The 24,283-nt window shown below is 42.2% G+C and overlaps 1 protein-coding gene across 1 annotated transcript in view; it reads left to right on the top strand.

The window, feature by feature from the left end:
* The window catches only part of ankrd13a (ankyrin repeat domain 13A), a 39,035-nt gene that overhangs the window by 4,998 nt on the left and 9,754 nt on the right, over positions 1-24,283 (top strand). The window contains exons 2-10 of the mRNA XM_063034225.1: positions 1,079-1,214; positions 5,601-5,725; positions 9,286-9,331; positions 11,654-11,797; positions 14,249-14,438; positions 17,628-17,694; positions 19,200-19,281; positions 21,602-21,666; positions 22,655-22,785. Coding sequence (XP_062890295.1) covers positions 1,079-1,214; positions 5,601-5,725; positions 9,286-9,331; positions 11,654-11,797; positions 14,249-14,438; positions 17,628-17,694; positions 19,200-19,281; positions 21,602-21,666; positions 22,655-22,785 — 986 coding nt within the window. The remainder of the gene's footprint in view (positions 1-1,078; positions 1,215-5,600; positions 5,726-9,285; positions 9,332-11,653; positions 11,798-14,248; positions 14,439-17,627; positions 17,695-19,199; positions 19,282-21,601; positions 21,667-22,654; positions 22,786-24,283) is intronic.

Raw genomic sequence — 24,283 nt, 5'->3', positions numbered from 1 at the left:
ATTATAGGAAGATGTCAACAAAATAGAGCGAGTACAGAGAAGATTTACTAGAATGTTACCTGGGTTTCAGCACCTAAGTTACAGAGAAGGGTTGAGCAAGTTGGGTCTTTATTCTTTGGAGCGTAGAAGGTTGAGGGGAGACTTAATAGAGGTATTTAAAATTATGAGGGGGATAGATAGAGTTGACGTAGATAGGCTTTTTCCATTGAGAGTAGGGGAGATTCAAACAAGAGGACGTGAGTTGAGAGTTAGGGGGCAAAAGTTTAGGGGTAACACGAAGGGGAACTTCTTTACTCAGAGAGTGATAGCTGTGCGGAACGAGCTTCTAGCAGAAGTGGTAGAGGCAGGTTCGATATTGCCATTTAAAGTAAAATTGGATAGCTATATGGACAGGAAAGGGATGGAGGGTTATGGGCTGAGTGCAGGTCGGTGGGACCAGGTGAGAGTAAGTGTTCGGCACAGATTGGAAGGGCTGAGATGGCTTGTTTCCGTGCTGTAATTGTTATATGGTTATATGTTTAAAATTCCTTGCTTCGGTTTGTTTTGTCTCCTATACTTACTGCCCATTACACTACTGTTGTTTAGGGCAGCAAAGAAGGTCCTCTAACTCTTGTCTGCCCATACCGTCACACATGTAGAAGGATGTGACGGATTAGAAGGATTCTTCTTTGCTCTTTCGGTAACAATTATTTTTTGACCAGTCAGGGTTGTTGGCCCTGAGCTTAAACCTCTGAACCTGGAGGACCGGTGCACCATTCTTAGTCTGGCCTCTGCCCTTTGACCTGTTTGGCATGGCTGGCCCTACCAAGAGTCAAAGCACAAGACCCTGACTCCGGCCAGCATAGCTGTCCGGTCATTGAGGCACGTGAGACTCCGAGTCCTACGACAAGGTTGTAGTTCTCTTGGAGGGTTGTCTCCCTTTGGGAAGGTGTTACTGCCTTAACTGACATCCCCTAAAAGAACACAGAAAAGGCACTGAAACTGAAACATCCCTGATATGTGGATTGATGCTCTGTCGCGAGGCATACTCAGCCACTTTCAAAATGAATTTCTTTACTTCATCTTTTTGTTCCCACAGCACGACATTGAAGCAGTTGATCCAAGGGGTCGGACACCATTACACCTCGCTGTCTCGCTAGGACACCTGGAATGTGTTGAAGTGCTACTTCAAAACAATGCCTCTGTTATTAAGGAGAATGCCAAGGGATGGACAGGTCAGAAATGCTTAACAATCAGCCCAAATCAATTGCAATATTTGAGATCATGGGACAACCTGAGATACCAAATTTCCCTCTAATTTTTTTTTTATAGCTGCACGAACCAATAGGAAATTTTTACACAGCCTGAAAACCATGCAGCACTTTAAATGTTTCAATTTGTAATATGCATACTATGAATATTTAGAATGAAAACGGTGTCAGTGTTCAGCAAGCCAATGGTTTATTAACAATGAGCTACTGACTTCCATTCTGTGTTTATTGTTACAGTTTGTAGCAGTGTTGTAACTTGAAACACTGACAATGTAAATAGGTTGAATTTCTAAAATGTTTCAAAGTATTGGCTGTAGTACATTTATCAGTTAGAACATTTATGGATTATATTCATTAACATAATTAATTACAGAGCATTTCACAATTTGAATTTGAATTTATTTAAATCTAACATCCATCCCACAACGCAGTAGAGCAAACATCTTTGTGTTATGACTCCGTCGCAATGTACAGGCATGTGAATTTATAAATCTAATGGCTTGTAGAAAGAAGCTGTCCCAGAGCCTGTTGGTCCTGGCTTTGATCCTGCAGTACCTTTTGCTCGACGGAAGCAGCTGAAACAGTTTATGATTGGGGTGACTGGTGTTTTTACATTATTTTAACATGGATTTCAAAATTACATTAACATTGTATAAAAGCAAATTCCCACTGTGTGGAAACAGAGGCTGTGCGCGCAGGATCACTGCAGTTACTGTGTGGCCACGCACCCGTGCAGCTCAGAGGGAAAGCGAGTAAAATTGAAAAGGGCATGTTATAAGTCAGGGGAGTTTCCTCCGAGGGTAGAACCTGTAACAGTCAATCTGGATCTGCCTTTCTCCTTTCTATTTTTGTGCTCTTTTTTTTCCTCATTTGGTGAGGCAGTGCAGGCCTCTGACAACAGCGGTAGAACTGCAATTTGTAATGTGGGGAACAGCACTTTTCAAACCACACCCTTAGAGTCTGTGGTCAAGTGGCAACCAGTAAGGCAATACAGACACTTAAGAGGAGAAACTTTTTTAAGCAAACCAGGCAGTATCTCAGCCACCAACAAAATACAGTGGATGTGGTCTCATGGACGGGCTCATTGTCCCCATAATGAATACTCGACTAGTTTCCCTCTCCAGATTTGTTAAGAGAAAATTACGGGAGGAATTTTATAAGAGGCTCTTTAATAGCTGAAGCATTAGGTCTTCCCTCATGCTTCGCCCTTTGTTGTGGAGTGTTGTGACCGACAAGCAAAAAAGTTTCACAGCCCTTTCACAGAAAGGCTACAGCAGCTCACTTACCAAGGGTTGTATGTAAAGTACAAGCATGTGTTTATATACAGTACATTCAGTGTAGACACTGGACGTGATACATACTGAGGCAGAGAGAGACTCAGACAAAATGGGTCTACATGGGGAACCCTGGTTAAAGAGTTAACAAGTGGCTAAAAAGTCTTGAGGTTGAAAAGTTATGGGGAAGTGCAAGCTTCTGCTCCTAAATATGGATGAAACATAGGGGTGTGTTCAAAATTGTGCAGTGACAGAGCACAAGAGAAAATTGTCAAGCTGTAGAAAGTTGCAGCTTTTTCACAAGGATGATTCCAGGAATGAAAGGGTTATCATACGAGGAACGTTTGGCTCTGGGTCTGTACTCACTGGAATTCAGAAAGACGAGGGGGTATCTCATTGAAACCTGTTGAATGTTGAAAGGCCTAGACAGAGTAGATGTGGAAAGGATGTTTCCCATGGTGGGAGAGTCTAGGACAAGGGGGCACAACCTCAGGATAGAGGGGCGCCCTTTCAAAACAGAGATGCGGAGAAATTTATTTAGCCAGAGGGTGGTGAATTTGTGGAACTTGTTGCCACGTGCAGTTGTGGAGGCCAGGTCGTTGGGTGTATTTAAGGCAGAGATTGATAGGACATGGCATCAAAGGTTACGGGGAGAAGGCCGGGAACTGGGGTTGAGGAGGAGAGAGAAAAATGGGATCAGCCATTGAATTGAATGTTGGAGCAGACTCAATGGGCCAGGTGCCTAATCCTGCTGCTATGTCTTATGGTCTATGTTTGAAAAGGCCTTGGAGGAGGGTGAACACAAGGATTTTTAAATTCTTTCCATTGGGAAGGATTGAGTATATATAAGTGGGGATGGGTGTTGATTAAGTGAAACACAATGGGGAATAGGGTATCAGTAGATGTGTCTTCGACATTGAAACTTCTTAAATTCTCGCAGGCCTCAACAGGCCAGATGCAGAGAGGATGTTTCTCCTGGCTGAGGAATCTGGAGCCTGAGGTCATAGTGTCAGAGAAAGCTTCAGGCAATTAGGGCTGAGATGAGAAGTTTCTTCACTGAGGGTGATGAATGATTGGAATTCTCTAACCTAACCCTAAGCATTTAATTACCCATACTTAATTGCCCTTGAGAAGGTGGTGAGTTGCCTCTTGAACCGCTACAGTTGTCGAGGTGTGGGTACAACCACAATACTGGTGTTGAAAGAGTTTCAGAACTTTGATCCAGCGGTGGTGAAGGAATGGCAAAATAGTTCCAAATCAGCATGGTGTGTGGCTCGGAGAGCATCTTCCAGATAGTGGTGCTGCCCTTGTCCATCATGCTGGTGGACGTCATGGGGTTTATCTTGGTGAGCTGCTGCCAGGCGTCCTGTAGATAATGCAATGGTTGAGAATGAATGGTAGTGGGTGGAGTGCCTGTCAAATGGGCTGTTATGTACTGTACAGTGTCGTGTTTCCTGAGTGGTGTTAAAGCTGTATTCATCCAGGCAGGTGGAGAGTATTCCATTACTCTCCTGTCTTGAGGCTTATACATGGTGGACAGGCTTTGGGGGGTTAGGAGGTGAGTCAGTCACTGCGGAACTCCTAGCCTCTGACCTACCCTTGTAGTCACCTAGGTACATATATAGGCGACACAGTAGCATGGTGGTTAGCATAACATTTTACTGTATCAGCGACTGCTTCGTGATGTGAGAGATTGTGCTTGTTGCTAAACATTGTGCAATCATCAGTGAACAATTCTACTTCTGACCTTACAACTGAATGAAGGTCATCTATTTATTTATGAATTGAGATGCAATGCGGAATCGTCCCTTCGGGGCATGCCACCCAGCAACCCTGCCCGAGTCGTGGGATAGTTTACAATACCAATCAACCTACAAGCCGGTATGTCTTTGGACTGTGGGTGGAAACTAGAGCACTCAGTTACCCCCCACAGTTCTCCATGTGGTATCGAGAAACTATGGGGGGGAAAAACAAAGATTTTGTTTGATACAGCAAAGACTAAAGGCTCTGACAACAACTTGGCGATGGAACTGAAGGCTTGTGTTCTGCAACGCCATGCTCTTGGCAAAGGAAACCCAGGTGATCACTGGGAGAACGTACAAGCTGCTTACAGAGAATGGCGGGAATTGAACCCAGGTCGCTGGTGCTAACCACTATGCTACCGTGCTGCCCTGGTGAAGCATCTGAAGAAAGTTGTGCCTGGGTCACTACCCTGCAGAGATGTCTTATGGTGAGATGATTGACCTCCATCCATCTTCCTTTGAGCTGAGTATGATTCCGTCTTGCAGAGGTTTTTCCTTCTGATTCCCACTGGCCAGGGCTCCTTGATGTCATACTTCATCAGAAGCTGCCTCAATGTCAAGGGCAATTGCTCTCTCTTCACCTCTGGACTTCAGCTCTTCTAGTCATATTTGGACCAAGGCTGTCTGAGCCAGGATCCGAATGACTTCACATTATTGACTAGCCATTCTCTTACTTTGCTGATGATAAGGGCGAGGCTGATGGGGAGATGATTGGCTGGGTTGCATTTGTGGGACAATTGGTCAATTTCCACATTATCGAGACACTATCATTGTTGTAGCTGACTGAAGCAGCTTGGCCAAGAGCACGCCAAGTTGTGGAGCACAAGTCTTCAGTCCTATTGCCAAATTGTTGTCAGAGCCCTTGGTCTTTGCTGTATCCAATGTTTTTTGCTGTTTCCCGATACCATGTGGAGTGAATTGAATTGGCTGAAGATTGTCATCTATCATGCTGAGGATTGACTGTACACTTCTGGGAAGATTCTTACAAATATTTTGGTTTTGTCTTTTGCATTGATGGGCAAGACTTGCTGTGAATGGGGATTTTTGTGGAGACATCTTCACCAGTGCATTGTTTAATTGTGCACAGCTGCACAACTCATGCACAACTGAGTGTCGTATATTTGATAACTTTCCTGCAAAGCGCCCTATGCTTCATTAACGATGTCAAATAAATCCACTTTGCTGTTGTTGGTACATTAAAAGTTAACAGGCAACTCAACTAGTAAGTACACTACTAATTGTTAATTCCAGCTTTAATGTTCCATTCCCTTCAGTTCTGCAAGAGGCGGTCAGCACAGGAGATCCTGAGTTGCTGCAGAAAATTCTTCAGTATCGGGACTATAATAGAATAAACTCTCATCTCAATGGAGTTCCAGAACTGCTTAACAAAATACAAAAGGTAACAACTGCTCTAACACCAGACCATATTCACAGTAATGTATATGGGCTATTCAGTTCAAAAATTTCATTTACGTAATGAAATTTTATTTGCAAAAGGTAACATCTGCTCTAATACCAGACTATATTATCAGTAGTATATATGGGCCATACAGTTCAAAAATTTAATTTACATCATCACCCTTTCCTCAGAATCAAATTCAAAGTATAAATCGTGTGTAACCTTTTTCCTGTGTATATACTGTGCAGTTCTAAGCTAGCACTGGATAATTTTCAACTTAATTCAGACCCATATTGCTCGACTTTCTGCCAAACCAGAATGCTGGCCAAACCATTCTTAACACTATTGATTCTTGCATTCTGAATTTCTATTTGCATAAAAAAGGCATTAAGGCCGATCTCTCATTTTCATCAACTATGTTTATTGATGTCTTTGTCCCCATCATTTTCCTTCTTGACTGCATTGGGATTTGCTGTACATCTACAGTAAGCTAAAATAACTTGGTGTGTATCAAACATCTGTTTTATTCAAAGTTCAAAGAACATTCATTATCAAAGTACATGTATATCACCATATATGAAGATTCATTTTCTTGTGGATATTTCATGTGAAATCTTCACTTGATCATCTTCCCAACAAGAGTTTATAGATTGTAATCAGGAACAATGAGCAAGTGCAGGATGATGTAATTGATTTAGCTCTGGGGATTTTTCTGATTTGTAAGACTCTGCTGTAGTTTGAATCTTTGGAGAAAATGCTTCATGATTTAACTTTAGAAACAACATTATTTATTTACTATCCCTTGTTTTTTTATCTTGTTTCTTATTTTCAATTTGGGAAAGCTAAACTCCTCCCTGCAGTTCAAAGATTATCCCAACTATCTTTCTATAATTCACTCTGCAATCTTCAGACTTTTTTAAAAGAGGGATTGCTGCTAAAAGATGGATTTCACCAATAAAGCAACTTTCCTTTTTAATATTACATTGCAAGAGAATGCTAGGTTAGTATTACATAGTGGGTTTGAATGAAGAGCACTTGCCGTAATTAAGTAATTCATACAGCTGATTCATGTTGGAAAATTCTCTAGCATCAGAGTCAATGCAAAATCTTAGGCTTAAACTACATTATAGGGCTGGTGTAGTGGAATCATTCTTGCCTAGAAATTCATCCCTGACTGGAGGCACTTAACAAAACAGTGGCATCAACATGTTGAACTCAGAAACAGATTTTTATAAAAATATCATCTTTGGAAAGCAAAATTTGCTGTTAAATAATCGTAGGCTGTATCTCGGGTAATGATGAGTTTGAATACAGAGAGGAAATTAAGAACCTGGTGGCATGGTGCAAAGACAATAACCTATCCCTCAATGTCAGCAAGACGAAGGAATTGGTTGTTGACTTCAGAAGGAGTAGTGGACCGCACGACCCAATTTACATCCTTTACATCCTCTACATCATCATCATCATCATCCTCCTCCCCCTCCCCCTCCCCCTCCCCCCCCCCCCCCCTCCCCTCCTCCCCCCTCCCCTCCTCCCCCCTCCCCCCCTCCCCTCCTCCCCCCCTCCCCCCCCTCCCCCCCTCTCCCCCCTCTCCCCCCTCTCCCCCCTCTCTCCCCCTCCCCCCTCTCTCCCCCTCCCCCCCTCTCCCCCCCCTCTCCCCCCCTCCCTCCCTCCCTCCCCCCCTCCGATTACTGATTACTGTACTACCTTAATTAAAATGTACTTTAATTTTCAATTAAAGAATATTACAGTAAATTGTAAATATATAGTGCCGATTTTTAAAATATTCACCCCCCTTCAAGTTTTCATGTTTTATTGTTTTACAACATTGAATCACAGTGGATTCAAGCAACACACATCAAAGTTGCCGGTGAGCGCAGCAGGCCAGGCAGCATCTCTAGGAAGAGGTACAGTCGACGTTTCAGGCCGAGACCCTTCGTCAGGACACAGTGGATTTAATTTGGCTTTTTTTTATACTGATCAACAGAAAACGATTCTTTCATGTCAAAGTGAAAACAGATATCTACAAAGTGATATAAATTAATTACAAATATAAAACAAAATAATTTATTGCTTAATTATTCACCCTCTCGAAGATGACACACCATCACTGGTGCAGCCAATGGTTTTCGAAGTCACGTAATTAGTTAAATGGAGATCACCTGTGTGTAGTCGAGGTGTTTCAATTGATTGTGGTAAAAATACACCTGAATCTGGAAGGGCCAACTGCTGATGAGTCACTATCCTGGCAAAAACTACACTATGAAGACAAAAGAGCACTCCAAACAACTTCATAAAAAGGTTATTGAAAAGCGCAAGTCAGGAGCTGGACACAAGAAAATTTCCAAGTCACTGAATATCCCTTGGAGAACAGTTAAATTCAATCATCAAGAAAGTAGAAAGAATATGGCACAGCTGTAAATCTGCCTAGAGCAGGCTGTCCTTAAAAACTGAGTGACCGTGCAAGTAGGGGACTAGTGAGGGAGACCACCAAGAGACCTATGACAACTCTGGAGGAGTTCCAAGCATCAGTGGCTGAGATGGGAGAGACTGCACATACAACAACTGTAGGCCAGGTGTTTCACCAGTCACAGCTTTATGGGAGAGTGGCAAAGAGAAAGCCACTGTTATTTTAAAAAAAAACTCACATGAAATCTTCGCTAGAGTTTGCCAGAAGGCATGTGGGAGACTGAATTCAGCTGGAAGGAAGGTTCTATGGTCTGATAAAACCAAAATTGAGCTTTTTGGCCATCAGACTAAATGCTATGTTTGGGATAAGCCACACACCATTCCTACCATGAAGCATGGTGGTGGCTGCATCACGCTGTGGGGATGCTTCACTGCAGCAGGTCCTGAAAGGCTTGTGAAGGTAGGGGGTAAAATACAGAAAAATCTTGGAGGAAAACCTGATGCAGTCTGCAAGGGAACTGCAACTTGGGAGAAGATTTGTTTTCTAGCAAGACAGTGACCCCAAGCATAAAGCCAAAGCTACTCAGGAATGGATTAAAAACAAAGTTGTCCTGGAGTTCAGACCTCAATCCAATTGAGAGTTTGTGGTTGGACTTGAAAAGGGATGTTCACTCACCATCCCCATGCAATTTGACAGAGCTTGAGCAGTTTTATAAAGAAGATGGGGGGAAATTGCAGTGTTCAGGTGTACAAAGCTGATAGAGACCTATCCACACAGACTCAAGGTGTAATTGCTGCCAAAAGTGCATCTACTAAATACTGACTTGAGGGGGGTGAATAATTCTGCAATGAATTATTTTGTGTTTAATAATTGTAATAAATTTAAACCAATTTGTAAAAAGTTGTTTTCACTTTGACACAAAAGTATCTTTTCTGTTGATCAGTGTCAAAAAAGCCAAATTAAATCCACTGTAATTCAATGCTATAAAACATGAAAACTTCCGGGGGAGGGTGTGAGTACTTTTTATAGGCACTGTATCAGCTAATTTAGGCCTTTTACAGGTCTGACTTGGTACTGAGAAGTTAATTGTTCTATTTTGGGTTTAAACGCTACATTCTATTCGATGTACTGAACCTATCTTTTTTACCAGACCTCTGATTTCTATGTGGAGATGAAGTGGGAGTTTACCAGCTGGAGTAAGTGACCCTCGTTTACAAATTAACAGATTTTCTGAATGTCTATGGTGGCAATGATCCTATCTGGATGGCTTTTGTTTTATCTTGGGGGTGATTTACTCCTGAATAGAGCTGCCCTGATAATGAGACACCAAGAGGCAGATAAGAGCTAATCACAATTCACAGTTCCTACCATGGGCTATAAATTTGGATTCTTACCTAGCTCAGATTGTGAAATTTGGGGTCATAGTTTGAGGATAGAGAGGAAGCCTTTTAGGACCGAGATTAGGAAAAACTTCTTCACACAGAGAGTGGTGAATCTGTGGAATTCTCTGCCACAGCAAACTGTTGAGGCCAGTTCATTGGCTATGTTTAAGAGGGAGTTAGATATGGCCCTTGTGGCTACAGGGGTCAGGGGGTATGGAGGGAAGGCTGGGTTCTGAGTTGGATGATCAGCCATGATCATAATAAATGGCGGCGCAGGCTCGAAGGGCCGAATGGCCTACTCCTGCACCTATTTTCTATGTTTCTATGTTTCTATGTTTCTATTACAGATGTCCAGGGCATTTCACCTCCCTATTGTGTAACTTTCAAACTGACATGCATTGGCTGTTTCCTGCAATCATGTGGATTTTTACCCAACAATGTTTCTATTGTCTAGAAATTCAATTGCATGATGATTCTTTTTCCAGCTTCATCCAATTAAAGTCAGTTGTTTTCTGGAGTGAAATACAAACGCATGTCTTTTGTATCACTCAACAATTCAACCATTTCCTGTCATGAGCTCCCCTCATAATCCCACACAATGTTTGTTTTGGAGTCGTTGGGTACTCCAGGAGTAAATACTGGTGCTGAACTGGGAGGTCTGCAGACTAGGTCAAATACATGCCACTGTCCCTCCGTTGAACCCTCTCCAATATCAGCACATCCTATCTTAGATAAGGGACCCAAAACTGCTCTCAGTACTCCAAGTGAGGCCTCACCAACGCCTTATAAAGCCTCAACATCACATCCTTGCTTTTATATTTTAGTCCTCTTGAAATGAATGCTAGCATTGTATTTGCCTTCCCCACCACAGACTCAACCTGCAAACTAACCTTTAGGGGATCCTGCATATGGACTTCCAAGTCCCTTTGCAGCTCAGACATTTGAATTTTGTCTCCATTTAGAAAATGGTCCACACTTTTATTTCTTCTGCCAAAGTCATTGATCATACACTTCTCAACTCTGTATTCCATCTGCCACTGCTTTGCCCATTCTCTTAATCTGTCCAAGTCCTTCTGTAGCCTCTCTGTTTCCTCAACACTACCTGCCCCTCCACCTATCTTCATATCATCGGCAAACTCAGCCACAAAGCCTTCAATTCCATCATCCAAATCATCGATTATGTAACATAAAAGAAGCGGTCCCAGCACAGAACCTTGTGGAACACCATTCATTACCGCAGCCAACCAGAAGAGGCTCCCTTTATTCCAACTCTTTGCCTCCTGCCAATCAGCCACTGCTGTATTCAGGCTAGTATGTTTCCTGTAACATCATTGGCTCTTGTTAAGGAACCTCCTTGGTGGCACCTTGTCAAAGACCTTCTGAAAAACCAAGTGCACAACATCTACTGATTCCCTTTAGTCTATCCTGCCTGGTATTTCTTCAAAGAATTCCAACAGATTTGTCAGGCAAGATTTTCCCTTGAGGAAACCATGCTGACTTTGGCCTATTTTATCATGTGCCTCCAACTACCCTGAAACTATATCCTTAATAATCAACTCCAACATCTTCCCAACCACTGAGGTCAGACTAACTGGCCTATAATTTCCTTTCTTCTGCCTCTCTCCCTTATTGATGAGTGGAGTGACATTTGCAATTTTCCTGTCCTCCGGAACCATTCCAGAATCTATTGATTCTTGAAAGATCAGTACTAATGCCTCCACAATCTCTTCAGCCTCCTTGTTCAGAACCCTGCGGTGTAGGCCATCTGGGTCAAGGTGATTTATCTACCTTCAGAACTTTCAGTTTCCCAAGCACCTTCTCCCTAATAATGGCAACTTCACACACTTCTGCCCCCTGACACTCCTGAACGTCTGGCATGCTGCTAGCGTCGTCCCCAGTGAAGACTTGATTTATGCTTTCGGTGAAATGTAATTGTATTTTAAACTTGTACGATGAATCTTTATGTGAAGGAACAAACATTAAATTTCAAACAATATTTGTACATGAAAGACTGAATTTCAGTATTCAAAGGTCCAGAAGTAAAAGTTTTTTTCTTTTCACTTCCAGCAACAAATTAAGGCTTAAAATATATTTTTTCCCCCCTGCACATTTTGCTGATTCTTCTCTCTTTCCCAGTTCCCCTCGTGTCCAAGATGTGCCCAAGTGATGTATACCGTATATGGAAGAGTGGTGCCAACCTACGAGTAGATACTACCTTACTGAACTTCGAGAATATGAAATGGGAAAGGGGCCATCGCAGCTACATTTTTAAGGGCAAAGGTAAATGTGGTAACTTCAAATTTGTGTAACTAAGCTTTGTTGGTTTTATTTTCATCTCCCTCAGTTTATATCAATCTTAAGGCAGTCATATTGTAACCCAAGCAATTCATTAAACACAGTTTACCTAAGAATACAGTGGATTCCAATTAATTGAATCAGCCACTGATTTGGTTAGAACAAAAAAAAACTGAGAAAATAGCCGGGATTCCCTTCGTTTATTTAGGACACCATGCCACTTACTTGGGGCAGGAGACTGTTGCCGATCAGTGTTAGTTGCTTGCACTTTTGTGGCCGTTCGACACTACACCATGCTCAGAGTGAACGGTTTTTAAATAGCTTCAGTTCCATGTGCTTATGTTCAAAAAAGCAGGTGATTTTTTTGTCCCTGATTGTTGGTGAGAAATAAGCAGTAAGACAATTCAGAACTGTTTTGCTCACTGTAGTTTCAAGCATGCAGGCTTGGAAATGCCACAACTGGCCAGGAGTGAAAATGAAATGATTTTACTACTTCAGCAAATTAGGAACTATCAAGAATTTGAAGGTATTGGCCATCATTTTGAATGTTACAATGAAAATGAAGATTTGGAGGATTCAATCATCGACAGCGTTATATGAAAGCAGTCCATTACCTGCACTAGGTGCCCAAGCTGATTTTGTTCAATGCGTCCACTGGATGAATTCCTCCATCGCTACCTATTAGGAACTAATACACAGTTTTATTGTACTGTAGTACTTTTGGTAGTGTTCTAATTTGTTCTGTATTTCATTTGCTCAGTTGTTTTTGTTATACCTTTTTAACCATTTCCATGAAATTTTGTCTAATTGAGGCAGCCACTTAATTCAGCAAAAATAAACTGGCCCCAATGTATAGCAATTAACCGGGATCCAATGTTTAGATTAGATTATGAGGACACTCAGTCCTCATTTATTGTCATTTAGAAATGCATGCATTAAAAAATCATACAATGTTCCTCCAGAAAGGTATCACAGAAACACAGGACAAACCAAGACTAAAACTGACAAAACCACATAATTATACCATACAGTTACAACAGTGCAAAGCAATATCATAATTTGGTAAAGAGCAGACTATGGGCACGGTAAAAGTCTCAAGTCCCGATAGCCCTATCATCTCACGCAGACGGGAGAAGGGAGAAACTCTCCCTGCCATGAACCTCCAAAGCGCCGCAAACTTGCCGATGCATTGGAAGGACCCGACCGCAGCCAACTCTGAGTCCGTCTGAAATCTTTGAACCTCCGACCAGCCCTCCGGCACCGAGCACCATCTCTGCTAAGCACTTCGACCCCGCCCTGGCCGCCGAGCAACAAGCAAAGCCGAGGACTCGGGGCCTTCCCCCCGGAGATTCTGGACCACACAGTAGCAGCGAATATGGGAACGTGGAAAATAATCTGGATATAACAAGACTACCACAAAGGAATAGTCTTAGTATAGTGGGTGTATATATAGCCTGGTGAAATTCTGAGTCATATAAATCAGAAAGACTGAAAAGTTCCACCTTGTTCTGATCCTCATTAAGGGTGTTACATTTGGTTTCTTCCCTCTTTGCTCTTTGGCTAACAGCATGTTGAGAAGGGAAGTACTAAGACAGGATTTGAACTCTGTAGCCTATATTTGACTTTTAATGGAAACTATGCAAAGATATACATTCAGTGGCCACTTTATTAGGTACCCCCTGTATCCAAAAAAAAGTGGCCACAGGACTGGACTCCATGTGGTTTACTCCTATCCACTTCAAGGTTTGATGTGTTGTGCATTCAGAGATAATCTTCTGCGCACCACTTTTGTAACGCATAATTATTTGAGTTACTGTCTCCTTCCTGTCAGTTTAAACCAGTCTGGCCATTCACTGGATTTTTTTGTTCTTTGCAGAATTCTCTGTAAACTTTAGAGACTGCTGTGCATGAAAATGCCAGGAGATCAGCAGTTTCTGAGATACTCAAACCACCCCACCTGGCATCAAACCATGATCAAAGTCACGTAGATCATCTTTCTTCCCCATTCTGATGTTTGATCTGAACAACAACTGCATGTGTTTATGCACTGAGTTGCCACCACATGATTGGCTGACTTAGGTTTTTGCATTAACAAGCAGCTTTACCTAATAAAGTGGCCACTGAGTCTGTGCTAGTTTGGCCATGCTAACTCTCATTGGCAAATCACCTGTATGTATTGTCTATAATCCCAGATTAGAATGGTAATTTATTACAGTTTGACAGCTTGCCCTTTTAAATCTGAATTAAATCAGTCATCAATTGTCAAGGTGAGAAGATCAATGCAGAGAAAACTTTTATCTTGCAAAATAAAAAAAAAGGAATTGAAATTGCACATCTTCATGAACTATTTTGTCTAAATATGTAGATGATTTTTGATTTGCAATGATCTGCCAGTAACTTTCTTCAACGTTGTCGTGATTTTCTTTCTGGTGGCAGCTGACAGGGCCGAGTTTATAGAAGTGGACCATGATAACCAAGTCGTAGACCTGGAACACTTCGAGCTCTCACAAGAACAACAAGGTCTCACACTGACGTCCGTAAGGCCAACAGCAGATCAAGTTGCAAGCCGTCTTACTTCCCCCATTGTTTCCACGTACCTTGATACAAAAAACATATCCTTTGAAAGGTAACGTTAGACTTGCACCATACCTGAAATTCTAGTCATCACTGAAGTTCAGTACTGGTGTGTCAGGGGAATGTTAAGTATAAACAATCAAAAATCTGAAAATGAGAAAATCTGCAGATGCTAGAAATCCAAGCAACACACACAAAATACTGGAGGAACTCAGCAGGTCAGGCAGCATCTATGGAAATGAGTGAACAGTCAACATTTCAGGCCAAGACCCAAAGAAGGGTCTCGGCCTGAAACATTGACTGTTTACTCTTTTCCATAGACATTGCCTGACCTGCTGAATTTCTCCAGCATTTTGTGAGTGTTGAATCAAAGATCTGATTTGGCTAATAGTTTGTGCAATCAAATGCAAGCCAATTGCAAGGAAATTTCTTCAAAGTTCCAAGTAAATTTTACTATCAAAGTACATATATGTCACAGTATACAAGCCTGAGATACATTTTCTTGTGGGCATACTCAGCAAGTCTATAGAATAGTAACTACAACAGGAATTTATGAATAAAGTAGTCAAATACTTTATATTAATTAACCAATATATAAAAGAGAAATTTCTTTGCCTAGAGGGTGGTGATGGCTGTGGAGGCCAAGTCATTGGGTATACTTAAAGGGGAGTTTGATAGGTTTTTGCTTAGTACGGTCATCAAGTGTTATAGGGGGAAGATAGGAGAGTGTGGTTGATAAATCAGCCATGATGGAATGGTCGAACAGATTTGATGGGCAAATGGCCTAATTCTGCTCCTATGATTTATGGTCTTAAGTTATTAAAGACCATGTTGTGTAATTAATTTGATTACAAAGTAACCTTTTCATTATGCAAGTTGTGTAGATGTCCCTATCATGTGGACTCAGTGCAGGCTTCAAAAAAGACTAAAATAATATAATAGTAAATAAAATGACAAAATAAGATGAATTTATAAATTTGGCCTTGCACGGTAAAGTTACATATGCACGAAAAAGGGAAGAATAAGCAGCAAGCGACATTCTTTTGGAGGTTAAAAAGGGATGAACAATAATGGGGTAGAAATGGCTGTGCACTTGTCTGAGCAGAGCAAACATTATGGCCGAAATGTATCAGTCATAAGAACATTCGGCTATTCATAGATGGGGTTCTCGCATAAGTAGTATTGGAGCATGAAAGAGATCATCCAGTTAAACCTTCCTTCCATTTTAGGTGGCCTGTCAATACAAACTTCCCCTCTCTGCTTTCTATAGGGATCGCTCTCCATGTGACTCACTTGTCCATTTGCCCCTCCTGGCACTTTTCCCCACAGGAGTGACAAATGGCGTGCTTGTCCTTTCACCCTCATCACCATTCAGGGGGTCCAAACAGCCCTTCCAGGAGAGGCAACACTCTACCTGTTAGGGTCATCTGTTATATCCAGTGCTCCAGGGGCGGTCTCTATATCAGTGATACCCAAAGCAGATTGAGGGACCACTTTGTCGAGGATCTTAGCCCTGTTTGCACACAGAGGCAGGACCTCCTGGTGGCTACCTATTTCATTTTGACTTCCCACCCATTCCAAACTGGCATCTCTGTCTATGGTTTCTTCTACTGCTATGACGAGGCCAAACTCGGGTTAGAGGAACAAGACCTCATATTCCGTCTGGGTAGCTTCCAACCTGATGGCATGAACATTGGTTTCTCCAATTTAAGGTAATGTCTCCCCATTCCCTCCTTAATCCTTTCATTCCCCCACCTTCTTATTCTGGCTTCTTTTTTCCAGTCCTGAGGAACGGTCTTGGCCCAAAACGGCAACTGTTTATTCCCCTCAAAGATGCTACCTGACTTGCTGTGTTCCTTCACAGATTCTAGTGCTTTCAACCTCTCTCCTCATTTCTTCTCATTTACTCTCTTTTTAATCTCATTTTTACTCTTACACTCCTCTCAAAGACATTAGAACTCCAGGTCAGTCTGACAAACATTTGTGATGCGTGTGAGATGTTGAAGTGGTGAATCAATTGGGAATGGTCCTGAAACATAGAGTACATGGTAAGATGTTTATTTTTAGAAATCATGTGCATTTGGTCATGTGATAGCTTTAAGATGAGTAATGTGATGGTTTAAAGAAGCCCCTTGCCCAAAAGTGCTGGGGGTTTTCATCACAGGTAAAGCCCTCACCACCAGCGTGCACATCCCTACAGTGCACAGTTGCATCATCCATCATCAGGGACCCCCACCACCCAGGACATGCTCTCTTCTCACTGCTGCCATCAGGAAGATGGTACAGGAGCCTCAGGTCTCACATCACCAGGTTCAGGAATAGTTATTACCCCCCAGCCATCAGGCTCCTGAACCAGGTGGGGATAACGTCACTCAATTTCACTTGCCTCATCACTGAACTGTTCCCACAACATATGGACTCAATTCGAGGACACTTCATTTCATGTTCTCAATATTTATTGCGTATATATTATTATTCATTTTCTTGTGTATTGGCACAGTGTGTTGTCATTGCACGCTGGTTGTCTGCCCTGCTGGGTGTGGTCTTTCACTAATTTTATTGTGTTCTTGTATCTACTGTGAATGCCCACAAGAAATGAATTTCAGGATTGACATATGTGTACTTTGATGATGAACTTACTTTGAACTTTTGATTGAGACAGTTTCATCGCTGTTTAAAGAAATTCCTTGTCAACCAATGCTTGTGATTTTGATTGAGGAGCTTGGAAGGAAGAGAAACAGGAATAAACCTGAATTTCAGGAAAATTTAGCTAGCATCTATGTTCTTTGATTTTGGAACTCTTAACTTGTAACCCCTCCAATTTTATTTGACAAATAATACTGAAGTATGAGGTAACGTAATGCCATACAACCTGTTTTAGTTTCCCTGAAATGTGAACATGTTGGAATGTTCCTATTTTATATCCAGGTTGCTGATTTGAAACTGGATATTTTAATGAATGTCATTCAGCAGTGGAATTCTAAATGTTCATTCTTACTAAATCTAATTTATTTAACATTCATTTTCCACATTTAAGAGAGGTTTGGATATGTACGTGGATGGGAAGGGTATGAGGGTTATAACCCAGATGCAGGTTGATGGGACTAGGTTGAATTAGTAGCTTGGCAGAGAATAGATGGGCTGAAGGGCCTATTTCTGTGCTTTAGTGCTGTATGATTCTATTTGATGTGTTTATTTGTGTGGGGAGTGTGATGTAATTAATTCTCTGCTTACCCACCAGGAATAAATCTGGATTCTGGGGTTGGCGGACAGACAAGACTGATGTTATACAAGAGTATGAGGCCAAGGTACAGTAAGTTCTGCAAATAACTCGATTCATTATTTTCTTTCTTTTTAATTAAGGCATCCGTTAGTCTTGCAAGACCATGGATCTGCTCCTGGAAAGTCTTCACTCTGCAGGGCACAGGGCTGGGCAAGGTTGTATGGAAGACTGGCAGTTGCCCATGCTGCAAGTCTCCCCTCTCCACGACATCGATGTTGTCCAAGGGAAGGGCAAGGGCCAATACAGCTTGGCACCAGTGTCGTTACACAGCACTGTGTGGTTAAGTGCCTTGCTCAAGGACACAACACGCTGCCTCAGCTGGGGCATGAACTAGTGACCTTCAGGTCGCTAGTCCAATGCCTTAACCACTTGGCCACATGCCCACAACACATTCTTTTTAATATTTCTGTCAGAAACATGCTGTTGAAAACTTGTGAGGGGACTTTTCACAACAGCTGTCATCTCCTCACAGTTCTCTGAAAATTTTAATTTGGGGAGATCATTTCATGATTGTAGTATAGTTCTTAACTCAAAGACAGGTTGAAACTTAATGTTTCAAATCAGGAAGAAAAATTGCATGTCATTGAATATAATTCTGAATCAGAATTAGGATTAATATCATCAGCATGTATCGTGAAATTTGTTAACTTTGCGGCAGCAGTAGAATGCAATACATAGTAATAGAGGAAGAAAATGAATTACAATAAGTGTATATATCTGTATTAAATATTTTAAATAAGTAGTGCAAAAACAGAAATATAAAAGGTAGGTTGGTGGTGTTCAAGGGTCCAATGTCCACTTAGAAATCAGACTGGCAGAGGGGAAGAAGCTGTTCCTGAATCACTGAGTGTGTGCCTTCAGGCTCCTGTACCTCCTCCCTGATGGTAGTGATGAGAAGAGGGCCCGTCCTGGGTGATGGGGGTCCTTCTGAGGCATCGTTGTTTGAAGATGTCCTGGATAGCCCCTCCCATGCCAGACAGTGATGCTGCCAGTCAAAATGCTCTCCGCGGGATATCTCTAGAAATGCTGTAGTGTCTTCGGTGACAAACCAAATCTCCTCAAACTCCTAATGAAATATAGCCACTGTCTTGCTTTCTTTATAGCTGCATCGATATGTTGGGACCAGGTTAGATTCTCAGAGGTATTGACACTCAGGAACTTGAAATTTCTCACTCTCTCCACCTCTGTTCCCTCTGAGGACAATTTCCTCTGCATAATTAACTTTTTTCTGATGGGAATGAGGTTCAGAGAAATGTGAGATAGGGATAATTGTATTGGTCGTTTACCTAGATCAGGGGTTCCCAACCCATTTTATGCCATGTACCTCGACAATTAACCGAGGGGTCAGTGGACCCCAGGGTGGGAACCACTCTCTGAGAGTGATGTGTTACATAGTTAAAAAGACTTGGCAGTTGTGGTTTAAAGGTGTATCCCCCATCTGAATGAAAGAGTAAAGGGTTTGCACTTTGGGAATCTCTGTCCTCAGGAGGTAACAGAAGATTTGAAGCTTTGCTGCCTTTTTGTTTCTAGGTTTTCACTGTGAACAATGTTAACGTGGTGACCAGGAGCCGAACTGAGCATCTCACCGAAGACGAAAAGGCGAAATATAAAGGTAAAGCAAACTCTTCAAATCCTGAGGTGTGAAATACAAAGAGACCATTTAACACATGGAGTCTAAGAGCTTTGGATGGGAGGGGTTTGAATGGGAGGGCTATGCTCCAGGTGCAGGTTCAAAGGCTCATTTATTATCAAAGTATACAACGCTGAAATTCTTCTTCTCCAGATAGCCACCAAACCAAGAAAGAAAAGAACGTAGCACCATCATCAACCCCTAAATCCCCCCTCTCCGCACACAGAAATGGAACAGGCACATCAACCCCCAAATCCCCCTCCCCCGCACACAAAAAAATGAGGAGGGTAGGGTGACATAATATAAAATAGTATAAAAGTTTAAAAAAAAAGGTCCATAGTCGAAGTGCATATCCAAAATGCAGCAAACCAGGCACAGCGGCAGGCTCTACCCTGTCCAGCAGCAGTGATCGCACCAGCAGTCAATAGGCCGTCTCTCCTCTCTGGCTGCAGAGTGATCAAAAAACAGGCAGTCAGTGCTCACCTTCCTCAAAATTTCAATCTCCCTCTTTGCTTTAATGGGCGAAATGGAGTTGAACATCAGCTCTCGCCTCATCCCGCAGCCTTCTTGCCACAAGGTTTGTGCCCGTTGCCTCCGTCTCCCAGAATGCTCTCGGAGACTGCAGAGCGATGAAACACCCAACTGATATTCCAAACTGTAAATCACAGGCTCCAATAGTTCCAGAATCACATTCAAGGTGAAAAACAAACATAAAAGAACTGAAATATACAGTTTCATGGTTTATGTTGACTGTGGAAGCATTGCCCTCTGGGATATCTTGACCAGAGGATGATGGGAGTTAGGCTTTTTAAATGGTTCAGCACAGACTAGATGGGATGAAGGGTCTGTTTCTGTGCTGTATTTCTTGATGATTCTATATAATTTGTATTCATGTGGTTTATTTATACCCACTTCCCGTGCACTTTGCAACATGTTTGGTCGGGTAAAGGCTAATGAATTTGAATAAGATTTAAGGAGTAAAATATTTTCCCAATTTCTTCCCAATAGGCGTAGAAGTCCCAGGATATAGTGATGACAATACATTTTAAATCTGATCACTATGCCTGGTATTCTCATGGTTCACGAGGACCAGGGTCTTGGTGTATATTACAGAGAAGAGGACATTCATAAGGGGAAGCACCTGAGTAATGCCAGTTAGGAATCTACAAACTTGTGGAGAAGCCGACTGAGCAAGTTTAGTTGTCAAGTGCCCGAAATCTGGCATTACACTGAAGTACAAAGGAAAACAAAATGATTGATCCGGAGTAACAATCATCTCATTGTCCTTTACACTTGTGTACTGAAGGATGACAATAAGCTATGTTGAATCTTGAATCAGGCAAACAGCTTGATGAGATCATACCGTATTTGAAGACTTACAAACTCGAGCTACATGCGTAGTAAAACGACTACTTGTATTTCTTCAGTCATCACCATTATGTGCCATGTTGTATGATGTGGGCGATCAAGGTCTTTCCAAGACCATGATTGTCCTTGGCCAATATTTCTACAGAAGTTGTTTGCCTTTGCCTTCTCCTGGGCGATGTCTTTACAAGGCGGGTGACCCCAGCCATGATCAATACTCTTCAGAGATTGTCTGCCTGGTGTCAGTGGTCGCACAACCAGGACTTGTGATCTGCACCAGCTGCTCGTACGACCATCCACCACCTGCTCCCGTGGCTTCACGTGACCCCGATTGGGGGCTGAGCAGGTGCTTCACCTGGCCCAGAGGTGACCTGCAGGCTACAGAGGGAAGGAGCACCTTACCTTATATTTATATATATGTATATTGCACCAAAACAACACCTTGTTTTTTAGAAATCACTTGCAATATAAAACTTGAAGTCATTTTCGTTGAAGAAACACTGACATGCGGAGGGAAGGAGCGCCTTACACCTCCTTTGGTAGACACATCTCCACCCTGCCATTTCTTTAGTGACTCTCCTAATTCTTTCAGGATGTCTCAAAGCACTTTAGGATTAATTATGATGTGTAGTTATTTCTATAATCTGGGAAGCATGACTAGGAGCATTGTGCAGAAAAAGCTCACAGGATTAACAATAACGATGTGATCAGGGAGAAGATAATGTTTTTCTGGTACTGGTTGAAGAATAACTATTAGCTGGGTCAAGGATCGAACACCATTCAATCATTAAACCTAAGGTGAACCCCAATTTAACCCTTAGTGTCAGTGGTGTGTCTTAATTGTAACTGCAGAAATGTAGCTTGTAATTTTCAGTTTTAATTCTGAGAGGCTTTGGTCAAATAATCTGACTTTGCTGTGCCTTTGTTTGTTTCACAGATGAGAAAAACCCTCTTGAATCTCTACTGGGAAAGGTGGAGGAGCACATCAGCCCACAGAATGAAGTAAGTTGCTGACAAACGTTTCTCTATAGCCTTTCTATCCATTTCTACAATTCAAGGAACCTGGAGGTCACCAGCGAGATATTATTTACCTTCGCCTTCTCATTTCTTATGACTCCCATCTCACTACCCCCTAGCTTAATGAGAGTAGTCTCTAAACATTCGGCAAGCATAATCTTCAAGTCCTTACTAGATGGATATTGGGATTCCGCGTGAGAAGGAAATGTCTTCATTTGTCTGCTGCTGTATCTTCTAAGAGGGCTTGAATATAAACACAGGGGTGTAATGCTGAGACCTTAAGGCACTGGTCACATCACATTTGGAATATTGTGAGCACTTTGGGCCCCATATCTAAGAAAGATTGTGCGGAAAGGCCTGGATAGAATGGATGTGGAGAGGATGTTTCCAGTAGCGGGAGAGTCTAGGAGCGGAGGTCACAGCCTCAGAATGCAAGGTTGTCCCTCAGAACAAATGTGGCAAAATTTCATGAGCTAGAGGCTGGTGAATCTGTGGAATACATTGCTACAGATGGCTGTGGAGGCTAAGTCATTCATTATATTTAATGCAGAGGCTGGTTGGCTCTTGATTAGTCAGGGCGTGAAAAGTTACGGAGAGAAGGCAGGAGAATGGGGTTGAGAGGGAAAACAAATCAGCCGTGATTAAATAGTGAAGCAGACATGTTGGGTTTAAATGGCCTAATTCTGCTCCCATGTCTTTTGGCCTTGTATATTGTATTTAAAAAAGGAGCATGTGGTGATTGACAACCCTTCCAAAAATTCATTACCTCTGGGGGGGAAGAAAATGATTCCACAGTTCAGTCCTAGATAGATGATACAGCTAGTTTTATAATACCAATCAAAGTTCAAGGTAAACCACCCAGAAAAGGTCGTATTTTCTTGTGTGTACATAGCCGCCTTACTATTCCAGTTGACGTATTTAAACATTTGCTTATGAAACGTTGCCTTGTATTGTTAACCTTTTTACTTTGTAGCACCTTGTCACAGAAACTGCAACGATTAACAACCCCACGTCAATCACTCCAGAAGAATATTTTGACCCAGATTTTGACCTTGGAGACCGGGACATTGGGCGCCCCATGGAGCTATGTGTCAAACTACGCAAGTAAGATATTGACAATAGCCATAAGATTTCGAAGGAAATGTGGAACTCCCCATTCATGCCTGTAATTTCCCACCCTGGCTGTTGGTAGAAGGACTGAATGCTGTGGGATAGGTGAAAATTATACAAAATACCCTTCCTCTCTCATCCAATCTCTCCCTAACCTCCAGTCCAGACAACATCCTGGTGAATCTCCTCTGCACTCTCTCTAACAGAGTTGTAACTTTCCTATCATGCGGTGAACAGAACTGTACTTAGTACTGCAGAGCACCACGGTAACAGTGTGGCTGGAGCCAAGCTATTATAGCTCGGGTTATCAGAGTTCAGAGTTCAATTCTGGAGCCATCTGTAAGGAGTTTGTACGTTGTCCCCCCCTCGACTGCCTGGGTTTATTCCGGGTGCTCCGGTTTCCTCCCACAGTCTAAAGATGTACCGGTTAGTAGGTTAATTGGTCATTGTAAATTGCCCTGAGATTAGGCTGGGGTTAAATAGGTGGGTTGCTGAGTGTCGTGGCTCGGAGGGCCAGAAGGGCGGGCATTGTATCTCTAGATAGATAGTTAAAGTCATGCTGACATCAGTCTGGCACAGGTCAGAGTGCCAAAAGTGGGAAGAAGTATCAATTTGTCAGTGGGAAAGAATGCACATGGTTTGAGTTGCACACAAATGCCAAGTATAATTATGCAAATGATGGTGAAAGAGATCAGCTTATCACTTCACCTGAAGCCAGCAATAAGAAGAGCTTACATCATGCTCCTCCCCGGCCCTACTATTTAAAGAGAATTAATTGGGATCTCAACTTCTGATAGAACCTGCACATTGTGTACACGTTTCTAAGGTTAGACAGAGTAAATTTTCAGATGTAATTTGAACACAGCTGATGATTTGCGCTATCATCGCATGATGTTGTTATGTTTCCCTAACTTTCAAGTTAAATTCTTGTGATTAGAATTCCCGCTCTTTTGATACTGTTCTCTTCTCCGTTCCTGCAATTAAGCAAGTGTTAAGTTTACTTCCTGATCTCAGTGCTCTGTTGTAGGGTGAGTAGTGTGATGTATCCAGGTAGGTCAAACTATGCGAGAGCTTACTTAAAAGTTGCACCATCTTGCAGGGATTGCAGGGAAGGGCTGTGAGCAGGTGGGTGATATTCTTTGAATGAGTTGATGGATGGAAAACAGAGTGTAGAACTAATGGGTGATTTCTTGCCCCGTTATTTTAAACTCTCCAGCTAGACAAAACAGCCTTTCAGAATTTTGCAATTTTCAGTGAGGTCACTTCTCTTTCTAACCTTCAAACTCATTAGCGGTCAGCGTTTAAAATAATCCATTCTCTTCTCTGAGTCCCCACACCAGGAACCAATAGAGAATTTGTTTGACCACTTATCACTAATTCCTTACCCCACCCTGGATAATATTTCAGCCTGATGGTCTGTGACCCTAGTTGATCCTAACCTGAAATACTCACTCTGAAGAAGGGTCTCGGCCTGAAATATCGACTGTTTATT

The sequence above is a fragment of the Mobula hypostoma genome, chromosome 27, assembly GCF_963921235.1.
Source record: "Mobula hypostoma chromosome 27, sMobHyp1.1, whole genome shotgun sequence".
Lineage (NCBI taxonomy): Eukaryota > Metazoa > Chordata > Chondrichthyes > Myliobatiformes > Myliobatidae > Mobula > Mobula hypostoma.
This window is presented reverse-complemented; position numbering and strand designations above follow the sequence as displayed.